This window comes from Scatophagus argus, chromosome 2, assembly GCF_020382885.2.
Source record: "Scatophagus argus isolate fScaArg1 chromosome 2, fScaArg1.pri, whole genome shotgun sequence".
Taxonomy (NCBI): domain Eukaryota; kingdom Metazoa; phylum Chordata; class Actinopteri; family Scatophagidae; genus Scatophagus; species Scatophagus argus.
Genome location: NC_058494.1, coordinates 3801597 through 3821477, shown reverse-complemented (window position 1 = coordinate 3821477; position 19881 = coordinate 3801597). Strand labels below are relative to the sequence as shown.

Genomic DNA, 19881 nt, shown 5'->3' with positions numbered 1-19881 from the left:
CAGGAGGCTAGTTATTAGGGCTGAATGACTGCTGCTGAAGTTCTGATTATGATTACGGTTATACATGTAGCTATTGCTGTGGATGTCTTAATTAGCAAAGCACAAATTTTAAACTTTTAACAAGTCTACATGCAGGTGTGAACTGACATGACTGTGCTTTGTGCTGAAGATATTCCTAAGGTGTACCGATAACACGTCCGTCATATCTGATCAAAGTATTGGAATCCTGGCAGGCATATCTGGCTTTACAACAACGTCTTGGTCAGTCTTACTACTTTATGTGCTGTAAGAGCAGCTTAAATTTTGTCCGGGCTCATAGTATAAAAGCCAGCTGTAACTTCTAGTCAGCGATGAAATGTTTACTCATCTCACTAACCGTGTTTTCGAGCAGCTTCCTTTTGCTTTAAATTGATGAATGTTTTTCTAGTCTGCTAGCGTAGCATCTGTTAGCTCTCCTGCTATTATTCTGTACGCAAAAAACTATAATTGTGTACCTGCGGCCTTGTTAAGGATGCATTTCTCAACTGAAATGTGAATGAATATAAATCTTACAAAGTGCAGTCAGGGTTCAGGAGGGAGTGTCAGTCAGGCTTCACTGCAGCTGGAAAGCATGTTATCACACTCATCACATGCATAACATAACATAACGTCTTTTTACAATGGAAGCATGTGTGTGTTTTTAAGAAGAAGCTGTATTTGTAGTAGTTTTCTGTTGGTTTGTTGCCTGAAACAAAAACCAAATAGATATTTATACACATAATGAGGGATTTGCTGCTGAATCGTGATTTTCAGCAGCTTATTTTCTGCTAACGAAAAAAATGCTTGAAGAGAAATGTTTTCACTCTTCATTTGCCTTAACATTAAGCATTTTTAAGGCCTTTAAGGTTCAAGGTTACATTCCTTCAAAGCATGTTTACTCAACGTTCACGCCTCAAACGTGCAGGTAATTATAGAAACAAACATAAGTAATTAGTAATACAGCGGTACACCACATTGTTCAATCACTTTTACTGTTCTTATACCAGTCTTTTATTCACTGAGCCTCAGGCCACATTTCCTGTAGTGTCCAAACAGTGAGCCTGTAACACGCTGCTTTGTTGGAACTTGTCGACTGAAGTTATGAGGCAAAGCTAATAGCTGAACTCTTCACACACATGCAACGACCTGACACTGCACAGCATATTCCTTCAGCACCTGGACTTTATATGCCGCAATGTGATTTAACAGGTTAGACTCATTCAATTTTCTTTGCTGGGGGACTTAAGAGGGGGACAAATTATCTTTGCACAAATGATCTGAAAGGTAAGCAAAGCTCAGTGCGGTTCTCTATTGAGGATGGAAATGTTTTATAAAATCACTAAAAAAGTAGTCAGTATAAAGGAGTAATGTATGTATGCATGTAAGACTGAACTATGTATGGTTTCAGGTTGATGCTAATTAAAGATAAGCACATATGGTAGTGCATGATGCTTGTCAATAACAGTAATAACTATAATAATAGTAGCAGCCTGTGATTCAAATTTGTTACTTGTGACATATAGCTTGAATATTCTTAACTGGCCCCAAGGCAGGATACAACAGATGATCTGTAATTTGTTTATCTCAAAGTTTTGTCAGATAATGGCTTGTGTCTTTCAAAGATTAGGTCAGATCAACTTTACTGATGTCATGCAAGGGAAGTTGAAGAAATTCAAGGCCACTGAAGTTAAAAAGTTATAAGTTATAAATCTGTATATAAACATCTAATACATACAATATGAAGCATGAAATACAAAAATGAAAGGTACCATAGATTATTAAGTACATTTAGACGAGACAAGACACATGAAATAAAAAAATTTGGTGAGATCATGAAGTTGCCATATATGATTAAATACAAAACAGGCATTCTTATGAAAAATACATTTCAGAGAATGGAACTGAACAGCCTGGAGAGCCAAATAGAACCATGTTTAACCATTATTTGTCTAAAATCTGTCTCTGACAGTCAGTGTGAGAACAACACATAAAGTCTTTCATGTTGCTAAATAATAGGAACATGATTTGAGTTATCTGATCTGTTTTGTGCTGAACAGAAAATCCTCCCATCTCTCCATATTCCACATTACTGTCTTTAAAGCAAGTCTATGTAACTTTTGTGTGAACATCAACTACTGTGGCCACTGAAGTGTTATCCACTCATGCTAAATTGTGAAATATAGTGTAACAGTGGCACAAGTGGAGAAGGTTTATAAGTGAATAGCAAAATCTGCCAACAATTATACGTTAGTTAACATTAGGCATCATAAGATACTGGTCCTGCCAGACCAAGCCTGGAGTAGAATAGCCTATAAGTGTATTTAGAAATGGTGTGTTTTTTTCCTTATCAATTTAAACTTACATTTACACATAACTGTGTTGATATTACAAATGCTGCTTCTTCCATCTGTGCCAGAGAGCCCTGAGTCAGGCTGAATCCTCTCTGCTGTCTTCTCTTCTTGACAGTTGTTGTCCTGTTTCAGCAGAACTTAAAATTTGAAATTTGGAAACTCTGCAGCCCCCCAGTGGCAGCATAATAAATCACACTGCAGCAGACGCCTGCACACACTAACTGTTTTTCTCACCAACAGCACTGAGATAAATGGGCTGAAAGCGACTCAGACTGCACCGATTGTCTCATTTTTCTACAGAAAAAAGGTGATGATGCCATATTCAGTATCATTTTATATGTTATAATAACATAAACATTTAAGTCATGGCAGCTTTAACATGGAAAGAATAACAAATAACACGTTTCAAAAAATGATTGACATTGTTTTGCTTTACATTGTTTATTTTGAGTTTATTAATGGTATTTTTTTCTCTGGAGTGAATATCATTATCAAACAAAATGGTCCATGTCAGTGTCAGTATCCACTCATAGGGTCAGTACATCTGTATGACTGTAAGGCAAAGATTTTATATCATTTCCTCCAGCTATGACTGAAACCTCAGACAGGCCTCTTTCAGTTGAGTCTCTGTAGCCATTAGCTTTATAGGGTCTTTTTGTTCAAAGGTACATTCATCAAGGGAACAAAGAGCTACGCCCTTTCTGTGCAGCTTCAGGTGAACCTTCAATGGCATGTTGGAGTCTAAAGCACTCTTTCCATAGGAAGTATGGCTACAAAAGGGAGAAATACGAGCAGACACAAAATGCGAACGTATGAATGGACTTTGTGTGTATATAGTGCCTTGGACATTATAACATTACAGTTCTATATAGTGAAAATATGTATTTTTCACAGAATTTACTCCTACATGTTCCTTACAGTATTCTACAATAGTCTTTCCATCGTGAATCTTTTGAAGAATAATACGGAATACACTCTGTTTTTGGAGCAGCTAGCATTGGATGGACAATCTAATTACAGTCAAGTCTGTCGGTTCTGGTGGAGACGTTGGAGAAAGCAGCAAAGGTAAGCACCAAGAGGTGTTTACCATTCTGAAATGCAAAAACAGCAATGCACTGCTGCACAGTATATGGTTGTAGATTGATGACAACATTTAAAGGTTATCCGAAAGTTCTGCTTCCACTTCCACTTCATCCAGCGTGGATGAATATAGTAAATCCCTGTGCACACAGTGATCAGTTTTCCTTAGCACAATGTCATTTTAATGAAGAGTGAACCAAGGCCACATGGTAGAAAACATAAGAGCATCAGTATACATTTAATCAGTAAGTGAAGTCTTCTTTACAATGATCACAAAATCAGTAACAACTACTTGACTGCCACTACAAATTATGCCACATGAAATGATTTTGTTGCATGGTTACACATATTGAGTAGTAGATTGTGTGAAGCTAAAGCAACATTAATCAATGTTTTATTGTATTAACAATGGCTCAAATGATTATCTGTAATGTGTAAGAGGTTGTTGGGAAGTGGCAAAGCTACAGAGAATCATTACCCCATAGCTTCAGACCTATAAATCATTTTAATGACTTTAGCTCACTATTTTTGTTTTCCCTTATTTCTAGATGCAGCAGCAGTCAAATGTTTTAAACAGAAAAACCTTTATAACATATTTCCTCAAACAGTGACTAAGGCCTTTATTTATCTCAAATGCACCAGGTCTTTATTGGAAGCAGGCCTTTATTTCTTATTCTCTGAGCTTGCTAAGAGTATTTCTTCATATTTTACTATAATCTGGTCCCATCATTCCAGTTAAAGTTTACGCTTAAAGATTACGCTTCAAATATGACAATATGTTACACATTACATTAACACTTAGGATGAGTAATCCAGAACACATGTCAAAAGTTGAAAAAAAGTGCCTGTTTATACTGTTTAATTTCTAGCTGGATAGCCACTAGCTTGAGAACATAGCAGGTCATAAGGACCCAAACAAAGGGAGGCCAAAACAGAGCAAAAAGGGACTTTCTGATACTGTACAACAGTGTTAGTGAAACAGTGAAAATGAAGTACTTAAAGTGTAGTGCAACACTAGAGGTCCACCAAGTTTCAAAGTGACAGATAATTATTTTCATGAGACAGAAAGATCATTACCACGGGCGGCACCGGTGACAGCAAAACATCTGAGTGTCATAAATCAGTCTCAAATAAGAGTGGAGGGTGTGCACGTTATAGAGTAATAACAAGACATGTCCAGGCACACCAGCAGACAGGGGTAGAATTACTTTGGAAATCTGACAACAAAAAATACTTGAAATAGTTCACTTTCTAGTTTAAAGATTAACTTTGCAAGTACAGTCTTGTAGTTGGGATTGGCTTTGGGCTGTTAGACATTTGCCACTAGAGCAATGTCATCTGGATATATAATGAGGGCTTTATGAGCTTTTTAGAGATGAGAGGAAAAAACGCAAGGGTGATATTTGAATTATTTACCATGAGGTGGTAAACCCTCTGCTCCTGTCTTTTAATGTTTTTTTCTTTTCCTTTAGGTGATCTCTCTGTGACTGTAGGAGGGTCAGGTGGAAGAGCTCCGTCAGGAGGAGGGTGTTCACCTACATCGAGGGGTTCAGGGGCAGCACTCAGGACTGCTGGAGGGGGATCTTCTAGCACATCCTCTAGTTTTGCAAGCAGTGGGAGAGAAGGAAAAGGGGAAGGTGGGCTAGGTGCTGTGACAGTGACAAAGTCCAGCACCACCACCATGGCTGCAGCTCTCTCAGAGGTCTTTGATGGTTAGTCGTAGTTGAAAGGTTGATTAATTCATGCTGTTGTAGAGACTGAACGAGGGGGCAGAATACTTCACAGCATTTGAATTAGAGTTAATATATTGAAGGCTAATATTTATTTTGTCCCTGTGTTTCAGAGAGTTCAAGCTCAGACTCTTCTCCAGAATATAGCAGAAAGGCATATGGTAAGTTTGACTTAAATCTCGCACTGTACTCGAGAATGTGCACATTTATTCAAACTGTCCATATATATATATATTCTTTTTTTTTCCTTTAGGTACTTCATTTGCAACTTCAAGTTCTGCCACCAGAGGGAGAACTCAGAGCAGAGGTACGCTAACAATTCTATAATCACATATCAATACGTATTTACTACTTTGCTGATCAGTATCATAGGTTAAAGCAATGATGATATTTTTTATGTTCCGTTTGCTAGAGAGTGAGATCAGAGCCAGGCTTCAGAGCGCTTCACCCACAGCAAGCTGTGAGTACAGCTCTTCACAGCCATACTCAGCCCACTCATCTGTCATATGTCATCTGTACTGTACTTGAGTGTTTCTGTTTTATGACGCTTGTACCTCCACTCCATATTTCAGAGGGTAACACTGCACTTTTTACTCAAGTACAAGTAACAAATCGAGATTTACAGACAGAATATATAAAGAACTTTAAAGACAGAATGCACTGGAAGAAGAGAAGCTGCCGTACATACGTGTATAAAAATTATACAAGAAAAAAAGTTATTCCTCTTACAAAACTGCATGAAATATTTCACGCATGGTCTTTTACTAAACTAACATTTTATATATAAGCTTAAAGTGTAAATGTAACCACTATGTATAATCATTTTGAATTTGAGTGAGTGGTTTAAATTGTTTGATGCCTACTGGTAGCTCTGCTGCACAGGGACGGAGCTGGATGACGTGAAGCGTCTGCTGAGAGGAAACGCGTCAACCGGCACCAGCCCCGCTCAGTCTCCTGACAACACACTGCCGATCCCCAAGAAGGCCAGCGTGGAAACTAGGACCATGTCTGAAAGCTCTAGCACAGGTTCAACCAATCGGCTGTCATGTCCGTTATCTTTAAGATTGATGTTAAAATTTATAGTCAGTGGGCACTGAAAGGCTGTGATAGGCTACAGTCAGCAGGAAATGAATGAAGGACCATATATGATTGCAAGTTTGCATTTTAGTTGTCTGTTTTTGGTCATGGCAGTGGTTCAGTAGTTTAGTTTTGCAAATACCAACTGAGGTATCCCGTACCACATCAATAACTATGATTTGATGATATGATACTTATGTTTCGAAATGTTGCTTCCTTTATACAGCAGAACAAAGACTAGGCCCACTGTATCCTTATTAAAGGAACATATTGTGCCTTCCACATGTGCTCAGGTTTTAATGTTTCACTTGCGTGAATGCCATCTCTCTGTCTTCCATACTAGACCACTATGGCAGCATTTGGTCTGGAGGTGTGAGCAACAGCCATAGCTACAATACCAACCCCAATAACTTGCCTACTACCTCCACCCTCTACCAGTCAGGTCAGTTATATGTGACAACCTATAAGATCAGCAACCTGTTGACGAGGAAAATAACTGCAGATGTACAAGTACTGTGTATTATGTGTGTAACTGTAAGGGTCACACCTTAGCAAATGGACTTTGTGGGGTTTTTTTTTTTTCAAACAAAAAATATCTTTTGCCGCTCAAATGCCGCTCAAAGCAGTAATAATTAGATGAGGAAAAATGTTTGTGTCCTTGCAGATATTACACAGACTGATATCTTTTAGTCAGACTGACTATTTTTACAGCAGAAAGTTGTTGTGTGACTTGGTATTTATGAGACTGAGAATAGAATATGCTTTTATTCACAATCTTTTTCTTTTCCAACTGTTATAGATACACAAATAAGACCGTACTGTGTTTTGTCATGTACAGGAGCAGTTCAGAACAACCTGGCACTCAGCTCTCCCTCCATGAACGGTGGAATATCTGCTAGCAGCTCTGGTGAGCCTCTTCCTGTCATTTCACATTCTACATGTTAAGCTTGGAGCTAACAGTAGATCAGCATGTCATTTTTTTCCTTCTGTCTCAGCTCTTGTGTATGGTGTTCAGAATAACTTGGTCACCACCAGCCCCACTGGCCTCTCCCCCACCGGGACCAACGCACATATAGGTAAAACATGTCGTCTCTATGCACGTAGTGATATTTATATCAATATCAATAACAAGGAATATCTGTAGTTTATCTTGTAATCATCGATTAATATCTTGCTACAACATCAAAAAATGGGAAAATGGAAAATGTTTATAAGATATCATAAGGTATTATGCTCAAATGTTCTTTTGAGAGTTGTCTCAGTTGCCAGAATGAAGAACTGTTTGTTTGACCACTGCTCCAGTCGACGTCTCAACATTTGAAAGTGCATCTAGACAGTAGCCAAGCAAAAGAGCACTGTTTGAGACGGAGTATTAACATCTGTAAATGAGAGACCTCTGGTTGTGACTTCTAGGCAAGATGGCGGCCAAACGATGAGAAGACATTTCAATATTTTTAAGGAGATGAGAGCCACCTTTCTGTCAATAAAACAAAACACTGAGACATTTTGTTTGCTTGGAGCCAAAACGTGATCTTTTTCCTCATCCTGTGCCTAAACATAACCAGACCTTAAACACAGAATGGTCCCAATGTACGACTGAAATCTGTAAAGAAAAAAACATCAAGAAAGGTTAACATTTTAAAATAAAAAAGAAGATGAATAATAAATAAAATTTGTGTTTTAGAAATGTTGATGTGATGGGCACGGTGATGTACAAAGTAATATATGATGTACAAATGTATCATTCGGGTGGTTTGCAGAAATGTGCAATATGAAAACATTCTGTTACAGTAGATACTGAAGTGGTGAGAAGAAAGCACATTATAAATCATGTTATAACATTTTTGCAATGATGAATTACTGCCTAAATGTGTGCGTTTGTCTCTTCACAGTTTATGGTGTGCAGAAAAACATGTCCAGCACTGGAATTAGCACAACCACAGGTGCAACATTAAATATTTAGACTGATTTACAGATTCCGTTATTGCTTAAAAAAAACACATTGATTTGATTCATTCATCTGTCACCACCTTACAGCCATTACAGTTAGAGTCAGTTTTTACTTTACCTCTGTGACACTGGATCCTGATTATTTACAGTAGACTCAGTAGGTCTTCATTATGTTTGAGTTTCTCATGTCATGATGTTTGTTTGTCAGGGAGACCCAGCAGTCCCTCTTATGACGAGGCTCCAGCCAAAGACTTTAAGTTTGTGCTGATAGAGAAGGACAACGCTCCCCTCAAAAAGGAGACAGAGCGGCTGGTCCTGACCAAGGACATGGGGAAGCAGTTCATGTCTGCTGCGCCTGTCGGTGCTTCTGGTAATACCAAATACTACTGCTGCCTGTATTACTAACACTGTAATGCTTCCCTGCTGCCTCACATTATATTAATACTGCTATTTCAAATCACTAAAGATGTGTATAATTAGTGGTGTCATGCATGCATTTGTTACATTTTGTAGCTGCATATTCTGAGGACTCACTGAAGAGACAAAAACAGAAACTGTCGTCCAGCACAATGGAGGAAGGAACTGATGACAAATGTAAACTAACATACAACGAATCGATTTTTGGACTCAATGCATACTTTATACCTCTTATTCACCATGTAATTATTTACTGTTTCCTTTGTTTTTAGCTGCAACCCTAAAAGTTGCCACTAAAGACAAAGCCACCTATGCAGGTATGCATGTACTCTTTTTATTATAATCTGTTGTATATCTAAGTCTACAGTCAAATCCTGCCAGACTCCCTCTGAAAACTAGATTCACAACAGAATTTCTAAAACAGCGCTGAGTATATTACAGGAGAAGAATTTTTAGAGTTGAATGGTTAATTTTATTTTTCTCATTTTTGTATGTTAGTGTGCAATAATATGTACAATAATGTGTTAGAACATTGTTATGACATATGACATTGTATTACAAATAACTTAACATGTGCAACATGTGCAAAATTCACAGATGAAGTCAGTTGTGGCTTATTTGAGTAATAAGTGACCTTGAAGTCTTAGACTTCAAATAACAATTCCAGACTGTAAAAATGTTACCCAAATAAATGTTCAAAAGTATTATGAGGAATGTATAGTTAAAGTATTAAATGAGTAAAAGGCTGCTGTGTTTATATTTAATGATTTTGATTTAATATATATGATATAACATATGAGACAGCGTCCATATTTATCTATAGGTACTATACATAGTAAAAGGTACATTATTGCCCATTATTGAAATATGAAGTAGAAGTTGAAGTGTCGTGAAAATGAAATACATAAGTAAAGTTGGCACACAAATATCGCAAATTTGTTTTTAAGTACAGTTCTTGTATAAATGTACTTGTTACTTTCAGCTCTGAGTCCAGTGGAGTGATTTCCTCAAGTCTTGCCGTTATTGTTGCACAAAGCCAAGAAATCGTCTCATGTCTAACACATGGCAAGCAAACAAATTTCTCAAAATCTATTATTGGAGAAAAACTAAGGACAATAAGAGACTGAACTCAAAAGTATGTGGATGAGTATGAGCTTCTCCCAATATATTCTCAACAATGAAGTACTACAGCCTAAATGAGGAAATGGCACATTGGAGGACTGGACACTCATGTAATGCATCAAGTCCAGTTTTCTTATTGTTCTGGGAGAAAAATACAAACAAGGCAAAATTGTGAACCCATCTGTCAACTTTGCTGTTTCTCAGAGATAAAGAAAGATGAATCAGGCTTCAGCTTCTGCTCCTGCTGCAGCTGGTGGAAGTGGCTGCTCGGCCTCTTGCTCAGCCTGCTCCTGCTGCTTGGTCTCCTCTTTGGACTCATCGCTTTGGGTAAGACAAAAAAAACAAAACACAAAAACATGCATCCAGCAGCACTGAAGGTGATCTGCACATGCCCATCGCTTTCTCTCTGGCCTCACAGGTGAAGAAGTCAAACGCCTGAAGAACCGAGTTGATGCTCTTGAAGCCATCACCGGCACTGTGTCAGCCAGGTCCAGCCGCTTGTCGGCGTCCTCTGGCGTCAACATTATCGACCCAATGGACTCATCATACATTGACAAGAGTTCCTCTGCGTCCACCCTGACCCGCTCTGACAATGGGATCAACCTGGGGGCTGCTGTGCCAAGGGGCGGTGCAGGCAACGGACCAGGACAGGACAGTGCTGCCCTGCAGAGAGCCGTCCAGCAGCTGGTCAGGGCTGAACTCCGCTCAGATGCTTTAAGAGGTCCAGAGATACAAAACACTGCTGTATCAACTCATGTGTCAGTGAAACAACATAGTACATATTTCAGCATGACTTATCCTACCTTTTTCCTACTTTTAGAAACACTTGCATACTCACTGAAAGGGGAGAGAGGAGCTCCAGGACCTAAAGGCATGTTTGCACAAATCCTAAAATTTGGAAATTGATATTTTGTTGCTGTCCATCATAAGTCTGGATGTTTCTTTACAGGTGATCCAGGGCCGCTAGGACAAAAAGGTGGGAGATTATCCTGCATGTCTACATGAATTGAATTCATATATTAATATCAAACATCTATAATCCCGAACCAACAAGTATAAACTGCTCTTTTGCAGGTGACGGCGGTTTTCCTGGCCTCCCAGGTGAGACTGTGTGTTGAAGATCTGTCCTTCGCATAGAGGTGATAAACTTACTGCCTGTTGCTTCTTTGCCTCTCATATATCTTTTTTCTGAAGGTCCTCCTGGGCAGATGGGTCACCCAGGATTAGATGGGTCAAGGGGACCAAAGGGAAGTGCAGGTAGTGTGAAGTTGAGATCATTTTTATTTCACTGTAAGTAGACATTAGAAATAAAAAAGGAGAAAACATGAACTGAGACTTTCCCACTCTCTTGACAGGCGAGCCAGGTCCAGAGGGACCACCAGGCCAGAGGGGCCGGGAAGGACAGATGGGCCCCCGTGGAGAAGCTGGACCACCAGGTTTTGGAGAGAAAGGTAGAAAATGTTTATGTCATCCACCTTATAATACAGAAAGCCTCCCAATGAGGTGTTCGGTTTTTGAAAATGAAACCTGGTTTTGACAGGATCTGCAGGTGAGCCAGGGCGTCCCGGTCCTCCTGGTATTGCTGGACTTATGGGGCCAAAAGGTAAAGTCATATCAGATAGCATGTGAAGGACCACACCAGTGTTTTGCATGTTCCACTTATTTCTAAGCAACTTAAACTTTACATCATCATCAAAGTTTGACAGAAATAATAATTTCTGTTTCTCTTGAGGAAATTGATTTTTACTGACACACTGAATGGAAACCTTTGACAGGCTGGGAAAACACATGTACAATATGCTTTCTTTCCTGTTTGATTTAGGTGCCAATGGAGAACAGGGTGCCACAGGAAGCCCTGGTAAAAACTTCCACATGTCTTTGTTGTTTTGTCTGGTCTTTGTTCCTAATTGGCAGTCGTGTATTAAATCTGTTGCATACTGTATGCATGCAGGTGCTCCTGGACCAAAGGGTTTCCAGGGTGAAGCAGGAGTTCCAGGAGCAAAAGGTTTGGGCTTTATTTTCATTTCATTTTCATGACTCACATGCAAACTATAATACACAGTCTTAAAATAAAATTGTGTAATGTGTAACAAAATTCATTGAAATGATTAGGCTACTATGTCTTTGTGTAACACATAGTTATTAATAAACTGCAGTGAAAGAAGTGAAGATAGCCTTCATTACTTTAAAACAACCTTCTGGTCACTCCATTGACAGTTTTTGTTTTTAATGCAGGCGATCGAGGAACACCAGGGCTGCCAGGAATCAAAGGAGACAATGGAGAGAGGGGAGCTCGTGGCCCAGCAGGTGTGGAAACAGATACCTTGATGTCATGCACATAATTTATAATAACACAGCTCTCACAGCAGCAGCTATTCAAGTACAAGTGTGTTAAAGATGCCTGTGAACGATGTGTTCAAATCACATCGAATCTAATCAATTGTTTTGTTTTGTTTTGCATAAAGTACTTAAAGCTTTATACTGCTCAAAGACAAGAGTTTCCTAAGCTTGAATACAAATAATGTAATGTAATGTAAGCCTTAAATGACATTAACCATATGAATTTTTTCACCATGAGTTTGTCAACAAAATATTCAGTGACAGATGTCAGACTATAGGCTAAAAATGTAACGACCAGGTCACACTGCTGCCTCCGTCTCTCTCCTCTGTGCTGTCTGTGTCATGACGGTTTAAAGAGCTGCAGGTACGTAACAAACGTGCCCCAGTCCAAAAAGGCTTCCTGGCCTGACAGTTACTGCTCACTGCTGTGGGTGTGTGCCTTGTTCTGACTTTACAGGGTTAGCTGCTGAACAAATCTGTAGCCCACTCACAAGCTTCAGCGTAGGGGCTGTGTATTGTGGTCTGCAGGTCAAGTGTAATGAGGGACGGGCATTTGATTTTACTGACTGATGTCAGGATGTTATGAGATTTTCTACAAATATTAAAAAGAAAAAAATGCTTCAGAAATAAATAACCTACCCAAGCTCTAATTTTCAAACCTTCATAATAGAATTATTATTGGTTAGGGAAAAGAGTTTTGTTGTTGATGGCTCCTGTTTTCATGAAGGTGAACCAGGACAATCTGGACCACAGGGCCCTGCAGGACCAAAGGGATCTAAGGGACCTGAAGGTGAGAAGAGAGCTTCATAATAATAATAATAATAATAAAAGCAAAAAGAGAGATTCCATTAATAAGATTTCGAGACTGGAGATGTAATGAGGACTGCATTGTATCTCCAGGCAGCTATGCTTATTGTGTCAGCTCCCTGAAAGAGCTACATGCTTGGATAACAATTGGTGCTGTTGGTTGCTTAGACAGAAGTATGTCCTGTGATTATGCTATGAGAGTGCTATAATATTGTGACTTGTCATTAATAAGTACAAATCAGTGACATCAGATTACTTGACAACATTATACAGACTCAAGAAGGACAAAAGAACATTCAGGGTATGAGCAGGTGGGGATTTAATGATGCTACAACACAGATCATGTGTCACAGAGATCAGTCATGCAGCCTCTCAGTTAAGGAACAAAGATTCTGATTTTTCTGCAGCTGCCACCAAGGAAAGATTGCAAAAGATTTATCAGCTGTTGTTTCATTGAAAATTGTTCTGTAAAAATTTTTCTGTTCTTCTTTTTTAAAAAAAAATGTAGGTGACACTGGCTCGATGGGACTTCCTGGTGTGAGAGGACCACCTGGACTTCCTGGAGATGTTGGTCCCCCAGGTAACACTAGTCACTTATGGCACATGTATAACCACTTGTGATGGAATCAATTGTGTTACTGCCTGAGGAAATCCGTGTTTCCTGTAGCTTATTTTTGATTTACTGCATTTCCGCAACAAGATTTTGTTGTTTTTCAGGCCTTCCTGGGCTTCAGGGACCCCCAGGTATGAGAATATATAACATCAATGGTTTACTCTGTTTATACATTATATTATGTATATTTGATCTTATTTTTATGCTGTGGTGCATTAACACAGGTATTGCTGGAACTCAAGGACAGCCTGGTGTTAAAGGTAAATGCCTCTTTTCAAATCTAACACAAACCACAGAAGGTATTGGACACAAAAGCAAAAGCATGTCAATGAAAAGAAATTAAAGCATCTGTACACTTATCTTCATTACCTCATGTACTAATTGCACAGAAAACAAGTTGACATTACATTCTTTGAGGTTATGCTTACTTACAACTAAAACATGTTTCCCTTTTCCCTCTTTGTTTTCTTTCTAAGGAGAGGGGAAAGTAGATAATTTAAATAGTTGCTATTGCTTTTACTGGGGTTCAGCTGTTTATGTTCATATGAAAGGACATAAAACGTTTGTACAAACTTTCATGAGAACTCATCAGAAATTGTTTCGGTCTGGACCAAAGTGATGCAGCAGCTGTCCAATTAACATTGTTGGAGTCAGTGATATTGTGTATTTGAGAGTTTCATCAGAGTAACTTGCCTTAATGCTAGCTGTGTAAAGTTGTGGGTAAACCTAAACCTTTTTTTTTTTTTTTGTCTCTCAGGTGAACCCGGATTACCCGGTAAAATCATTGCTCCAAGTAAGAACAGCATTACTTGTTGTACTAACTGTACTGTGCATTAGTTTTTAAGCCATAGCACAACACTTGTAAAGTGTAACAGGTGATTATCTTTCATTTCTAGTTGGCTCGGATGCTGTCACCATCCCTGGACCACCAGGGCCTGCTGGGCCTCCAGGTCCTGCTGGAACACCTGGCCTGTCTGGTCCCATTGGCCCTGCTGGTCTCCCAGGACAACCTGGTAAATCCAAAGACTTGACCCATGTCAAGCATCAACTAGATGCTAAGATTGTTAATGCATTGAGCATTTTTTTTTCTGCAATGAAAAATTGACAAAATTATTTAGGTCCCAAGGGAGAACAAGGAGAGAAAGGAGAAAAGGGGGAGAAGGGTGCGCAAGGACAACCTGGTGAGCCTGGTATCAGTGTCACGGGTTTGGAAACTGTCAGTTCAACCCGAACAAACAGTGAGTACCTTGGAATTTCTTTCATTCATTACTTTGGTGCCATCTGGTGGTATCAAGAATTACTCTGTATGCATAGATGGAAACCCCTGGAGGGTTAAGTTTCAAAATTGTAACATCCTGCTGTTTGCCTCACAATGGTTTGATCCACAGCCTCCAAATGAATCTTAAAAAAACCTCATGGATTTGTCCCTTCCAAAGTTGACATGTTATATCCTGTGTTCATTTCTAACAGAACTGTCTTCATTATCTGGACAGCCTGGCCCACCAGGACCTCCAGGTCCCCCTGGACCAACCGGTCCTCCTGGTATGTGAAAAGTTATTTGCGAGATATCAAGAGAAACAAGCAACTGGGCTTAAATCTAAGTAATGATTGTCCAAATGCCGTTGTAACTTTTGTTAAGGTGAGACTATACAGGGTCCTCCAGGACGCAGAGGTCCTCCTGGATCGCCAGGTAAACTTGCAATACAGATACTGATATAGATTATCAACATGCACCAGATTTTAAATTGATTGGACACTGCTTTGCTGTCCTCACAGGTATTGGTTTACCTGGACCTCCAGGAGAGAAAGGAGACCCTGGCAGCTTTGTCCCTACTTCAGGTTGGTAAAAGAAATGTGATTTCCGATGAGAAATGAGTAAGTGAGTAAGTAAGACTGTAAGACAGGAAAATGCTGTCGCATGTAGCCTCTAGTGTTTTTGATTGGCACTTTGGATATATGGCACATTTGATATATTGTTCTTTATTTTGTCTTAGGAACCTTTTTTGCTGGACCACCAGGTCCTCCGGGACCCCAAGGCCTGCGGGGTCCACCAGGTAAGTTTGAGTTTTTAAGTGTGCTTGTCTCTTACAAAATAGTTCATAGGAATATATGCATAAAGTATTCATGCATAAACAGGGAAAAAATTAAATTGCGAAACTAATAAGTGAAAGTTGCAGGTCTCTGGTTAACATTAGGATACTTCTGGGAGATCATTTAGAGCCTCTGGTTCACAAAAATTCATTTTCAAATTAATTCAAATTTCATTCATCTTATTATTCACTGTTTATAGGTGCTCAGGGTGTACAAGGATACCAAGGTGAGGAAACTGCAAACCACTGTATGCATGTTTAGAGACTACGCACATTTAAAACAGGCATGTCTGTGGCTTAACACAGTGATGATTATCTCAGGTGAACCAGGTCAGCCAGGTCTTCCAGGAAGTCCAGGGGAACCAGGTGATGGTATGCAAAAAAATTCAAATGATTTTTACAAAATGTATTATAAAAAGAGATCATCTATGGGTGTCAATGTACTGAGGAGAAACTGGATACAGCATTGAATGCTGGGCCTACTTTATTCCTATGAAAGTTGCTCAGTGCCACATGTAGCCAAAAAGGATTTACTTCCCTATTATTGCTAATAATTCAGCAGAATCAATCATCATAGTTACTTATCTTTAAAATGGCTATTTGAGGATTCTTGTCACATGTACATGACATTTTTTAAAAGAATTTTTATGTTGTACTAGGTGGCACATTCAGACCAGGCCCTCCAGGCCCACCTGGACCACCTGGTCCACCTGGAAGAGATGGGAGTGGGTCTGGATCAACGGATGTGGGCCTGTACATTGCAGAATACCTTCAGAGTAAGCTTTGTTTTTTATTTACTTCGGTTTATGTAACACTATAATTGAATAAAACAAATAGTTACGTTTGAGACAAAATTGTCATAATTGTCTCAAACATGCAGATGGTGACATCAGACAGTACCTGGCTGGACCTCCTGGACCACCCGGTCCTCCAGGGGCTCCAGGGACTCAAGGGCCTGGAGGAGACAGATTGGTGGATGATGTGGCCAGCCGAGTTATAGCTTACATCCAGAGTATGACCATTTACCATTTATTGTTCCTTGTGTCTGTACATGAGAAATGCTTTTCGAACAGTGAAAATCTCCATATAACTTTTACCCAGGCAGAGGATATGATGGGACTCCTGGTCCTCCTGGCCTTCCTGGTCCACCTGGTTCCATCTCTGTCAGTGACATCATCAACCTTTTACAACGTAAGTTGTAAGGTAGTTAAAATCCCCAAATTCCTGACAGATGACATACCTTGCAGTGGCAGAAACATATGCTGTGGTGGAATGGCCTCCTATATTTTTCTGAAACCTTTTTCTTCGACCTTGATGGAAAACATCATAAGGTTCATTCAATTCATAATTCTTAGGAGAAGACAACTGCGATGAGGTTAAAAGAATGACACTTAAGCCACAGCAAATGATTGGTGCAATACTATAAATGTTGTTACTGTAAGAGATTAACCTTTGAACTTTGAAAACTTGAACTTATATGATGTCTTCTCCATAGTCAATTCCAGATCATTTTGCTCAGTAAGGGACCTCTCTAAGCAAAAAAACGATTCACTTGCGGCCTTAAAATTTCGATGACACATAAATTCACGAGTGCCTAATTTCCTCATCATTTTGTGAAACGTCAGCTACATGAGTTGTACAGGTTTGAATTTGCTGTGCCTGTGATGAAGACTTTCCTGATCAAATTTGCATACTTCTGAATGGTATACTCTTGCTTTATGTTTGTCTAATGATCTGTGTTATGTAATTGGCAAAGAGCTAGAGCATCTGTACATTTTTGTTTTTTTGATTTCTTCATATTTATCAAAGTGGTATTATGATATGTACCTCTTGTATATTTGCGACTATTTGCCAAATGTGTTTGTGTCCAGGAGAGGAAGTGAGGAGACATCTTTCTGGCCCCCCTGGTCCACCAGGACCTGCTGGAACTCCAGGCCTTGGCAGCTACAGATTCAGCACTGAAGAGATGGCTGACCGTGTGCTCCTCCTCATTAATGGTAAATATTACAGAGGGACCTCCAGGCTACCTATTAGAAGGCTGTTTGTTGACAGAACATGAATGTGATTGACAGTGCGGTCTGTCTTTCACCAGAGAGGGGTGTGGTAGGTGCCCCTGGACCTCCAGGACCTCCTGGTTCTCCTGGTCTTCCTGGAAACTTGTTATCAAGTAAGAAACATAATAATAACACTAATACTCCCACCATGAAATCAGGCTTTTGAACTTGGAGCATTTAAGTTTATGCAGAGTATTTCAAGTAGCATTCCCAAGCTAACAGATGTTCATTTTCATTCTCCAACTAGCTGGGTATCAGACACTTGTGGGTCCTCAAGGGCCTCCTGGTCCTCCAGGTAACCCTGGTGCACAAGGTCCACAAGGTCCACCTGGCCCTCCAGGAGTTGGGAACTACATGAGTTCAGATATTCGGGACTATCTGCAAAGTAAGTCAAAACATTTACTTCACCTCTTCATGAATAATTCCATCTATATCCACATTTATTCCATTGTCTTTCAAAGGTGTGTCCTTCAGGGGCCCACCGGGGCCCCCTGGTCCCCCTGGGCCTGAGGGCCCCCCTGGTCAAATCCACAGAATGGTTTCCTATGCTGAGCATGCCAACAGAGAGAGGTTCAAGGCAGAACAACAAGAATACACCAAGAGTGAGTTTAAAGAAATTTCAATTTAAAAGTACAGAAGTTTCCAGAATTTTAGCTTTAAAGCTAAAATGTATAACATTTATGACTCTTTGAAAACCCCATCCCAACTGCACATATCCAGGTTCTGGACATCCCCTGACATCGTCACTTCAATAATGTGTCATCATTATAGTCACATATGACACTTGCTTCTTCTGAAGTCATCGTATGTTGTATTGTCTACAGGTGATGGTTCAAGAGGAGCTATACTTGGACTTCCTGGCCCACCAGGCCCTCCTGGTCCCCCAGGACGCAAGGGAGAGCCAGGCAAGGCCAGTGCTAGAAACTGGAACCTGGATTCTAAAGACTACTCCAATATGGCTGTCAAAGTAACTGATTATATCAAAAGTAGGTGATCCAGAGGAAGTTTGTCAGCAACCATATCACACCACCATATGACATCCTTTCTTTCTGTGAACCTTTCCTACTACTTACCTGACTGCTGTCCACATTGCAGCCCATGGTCTTCTCCGTGATCTTGTGAGAGACTCTGAAAGTGTTGTTCAAGGACCTCCAGGACCCCCTGGACTTCCAGGAACACCTGGACACAGTCTATGGGTTAGCTCCCGTGAAAATGTTGTGGATGTGGTGGAATACATAAAATGTAAGTTGATATGTGCAAAATGAAAAGCAAAGTTATGTTGTCCTCTGGTGATTGTCTTCAAAGCTTAGTGGGAAAAGCCTTGAATTCTTAGCATCTTACACTCAAAATTTATGCGTTGTCAAATGTTTTTGTTTATGATACTAAATCACTCTATGCCAGTCTGACATTTTAGCTTTGTACAACCAATGACAGGAAAGTTTTCACTTCCATCACAGAATTTTTTCTCATTTGCAGCCCGTGGTTTGTTGCATGACATTGTGAGGGAATATAACAGTCGTGTCTTCCAAGGACCTCCAGGGCCACCTGGCCCTCCTGGTCCCCCTGGATATACCCAATGGACTGGTTCCCATGGAAATACCACAGATCTGTTAGAATACATTAGATGTAAGCAATTCTACTATGATGTCACAAACAGCAAATCAATCTATTGGAAAACCTTGCTGGTAGAGGTCCTCGTTGACATTATTTGTTTATGTCTGTTTTTTTTCCCTCCAGCTCACGGTCTGCTACGTAACATTGAATGGGACAACAATGAGCGTGTCATCCAAGGACCACCAGGACCGCCTGGTCCTCCAGGTCCCCCTGGATACAGCCGATTGTTTGGTTCCCAGGCAAACATCACTGATTTAGTGGAATACATCAAAAGTAAAACTCCATTTATCACTCCATTTACCGTTTGCACTCACATTTGCCCAATACATAAAAAAACTATGAAAAAGCTAAAGAGTGTAAGTGCATGTCAGCATGACTGTTAACAGCAGAATTTGTCCTCTGACAGCACATGGAGCCATTGTGGGGCCGCCTGGGAGACCAGGACAAAAAGGGGACATGGGATACCCAGGGCCAAAAGGAGAGAAAGGTATCACAACAAAAAAAAAAAAGAACCAATTGGAACTAAAACTGGAAAGCAGAATCAGAACTATTTTGCATGGAAAAGATTTGGCTGGCTAATTTTTAAAAATCTCTTATATTATAAAAGCTTATAGCTAA

General features: G+C 39.8%; 1 protein-coding gene across 3 annotated transcripts in view; it reads left to right on the top strand.

Annotated features, from left to right (window-relative positions):
• Positions 1 to 1149: 1149 nt before the first annotated feature.
• Positions 1150 to 19881, top strand: part of LOC124065794 (collagen alpha-1(XVII) chain-like) — a 20832-nt gene continuing 2100 nt past the window's right edge. For 2 of the 3 annotated variants that reach the window (XM_046401590.1, XM_046401572.1), the window contains exons 1-51: positions 1150 to 1227; positions 2610 to 2676; positions 3361 to 3434; positions 4922 to 5161; positions 5293 to 5340; positions 5433 to 5486; positions 5592 to 5639; positions 6062 to 6205; positions 6600 to 6698; positions 7095 to 7163; positions 7252 to 7332; positions 8149 to 8199; positions 8415 to 8576; positions 8720 to 8800; positions 8896 to 8940; positions 9950 to 10072; positions 10164 to 10466; positions 10566 to 10616; positions 10695 to 10721; positions 10820 to 10846; positions 10940 to 11002; positions 11101 to 11196; positions 11286 to 11348; positions 11568 to 11603; positions 11697 to 11750; positions 11981 to 12052; positions 12813 to 12875; positions 13401 to 13472; positions 13610 to 13636; positions 13730 to 13765; positions 14263 to 14298; positions 14402 to 14518; positions 14624 to 14743; positions 14976 to 15047; positions 15145 to 15195; positions 15282 to 15344; positions 15500 to 15559; positions 15796 to 15822; positions 15917 to 15967; positions 16255 to 16371; positions 16476 to 16607; positions 16697 to 16786; positions 17467 to 17592; positions 17688 to 17762; positions 17897 to 18034; positions 18111 to 18251; positions 18474 to 18635; positions 18745 to 18891; positions 19126 to 19275; positions 19387 to 19536; positions 19670 to 19750. In XM_046401590.1, coding sequence (XP_046257546.1) covers positions 3371 to 3434; positions 4922 to 5161; positions 5293 to 5340; positions 5433 to 5486; positions 5592 to 5639; positions 6062 to 6205; positions 6600 to 6698; positions 7095 to 7163; positions 7252 to 7332; positions 8149 to 8199; positions 8415 to 8576; positions 8720 to 8800; positions 8896 to 8940; positions 9950 to 10072; positions 10164 to 10466; positions 10566 to 10616; positions 10695 to 10721; positions 10820 to 10846; positions 10940 to 11002; positions 11101 to 11196; positions 11286 to 11348; positions 11568 to 11603; positions 11697 to 11750; positions 11981 to 12052; positions 12813 to 12875; positions 13401 to 13472; positions 13610 to 13636; positions 13730 to 13765; positions 14263 to 14298; positions 14402 to 14518; positions 14624 to 14743; positions 14976 to 15047; positions 15145 to 15195; positions 15282 to 15344; positions 15500 to 15559; positions 15796 to 15822; positions 15917 to 15967; positions 16255 to 16371; positions 16476 to 16607; positions 16697 to 16786; positions 17467 to 17592; positions 17688 to 17762; positions 17897 to 18034; positions 18111 to 18251; positions 18474 to 18635; positions 18745 to 18891; positions 19126 to 19275; positions 19387 to 19536; positions 19670 to 19750 — 4405 coding nt within the window. In that variant the 5' untranslated portion in view covers positions 1150 to 1227; positions 2610 to 2676; positions 3361 to 3370. Of the gene's footprint in view, positions 1303 to 2609; positions 2677 to 3360; positions 3435 to 4921; positions 5162 to 5292; positions 5341 to 5432; positions 5487 to 5591; positions 5640 to 6061; positions 6206 to 6599; positions 6699 to 7094; positions 7164 to 7251; positions 7333 to 8148; positions 8200 to 8414; positions 8577 to 8719; positions 8801 to 8895; positions 8941 to 9949; positions 10073 to 10163; positions 10467 to 10565; positions 10617 to 10694; positions 10722 to 10819; positions 10847 to 10939; positions 11003 to 11100; positions 11197 to 11285; positions 11349 to 11567; positions 11604 to 11696; positions 11751 to 11980; positions 12053 to 12812; positions 12876 to 13400; positions 13473 to 13609; positions 13637 to 13729; positions 13766 to 14262; positions 14299 to 14401; positions 14519 to 14623; positions 14744 to 14975; positions 15048 to 15144; positions 15196 to 15281; positions 15345 to 15499; positions 15560 to 15795; positions 15823 to 15916; positions 15968 to 16254; positions 16372 to 16475; positions 16608 to 16696; positions 16787 to 17466; positions 17593 to 17687; positions 17763 to 17896; positions 18035 to 18110; positions 18252 to 18473; positions 18636 to 18744; positions 18892 to 19125; positions 19276 to 19386; positions 19537 to 19669; positions 19751 to 19881 lie in introns of all 3 variants that reach the window. The other variant, XM_046401581.1, reaches the window with a different exon arrangement.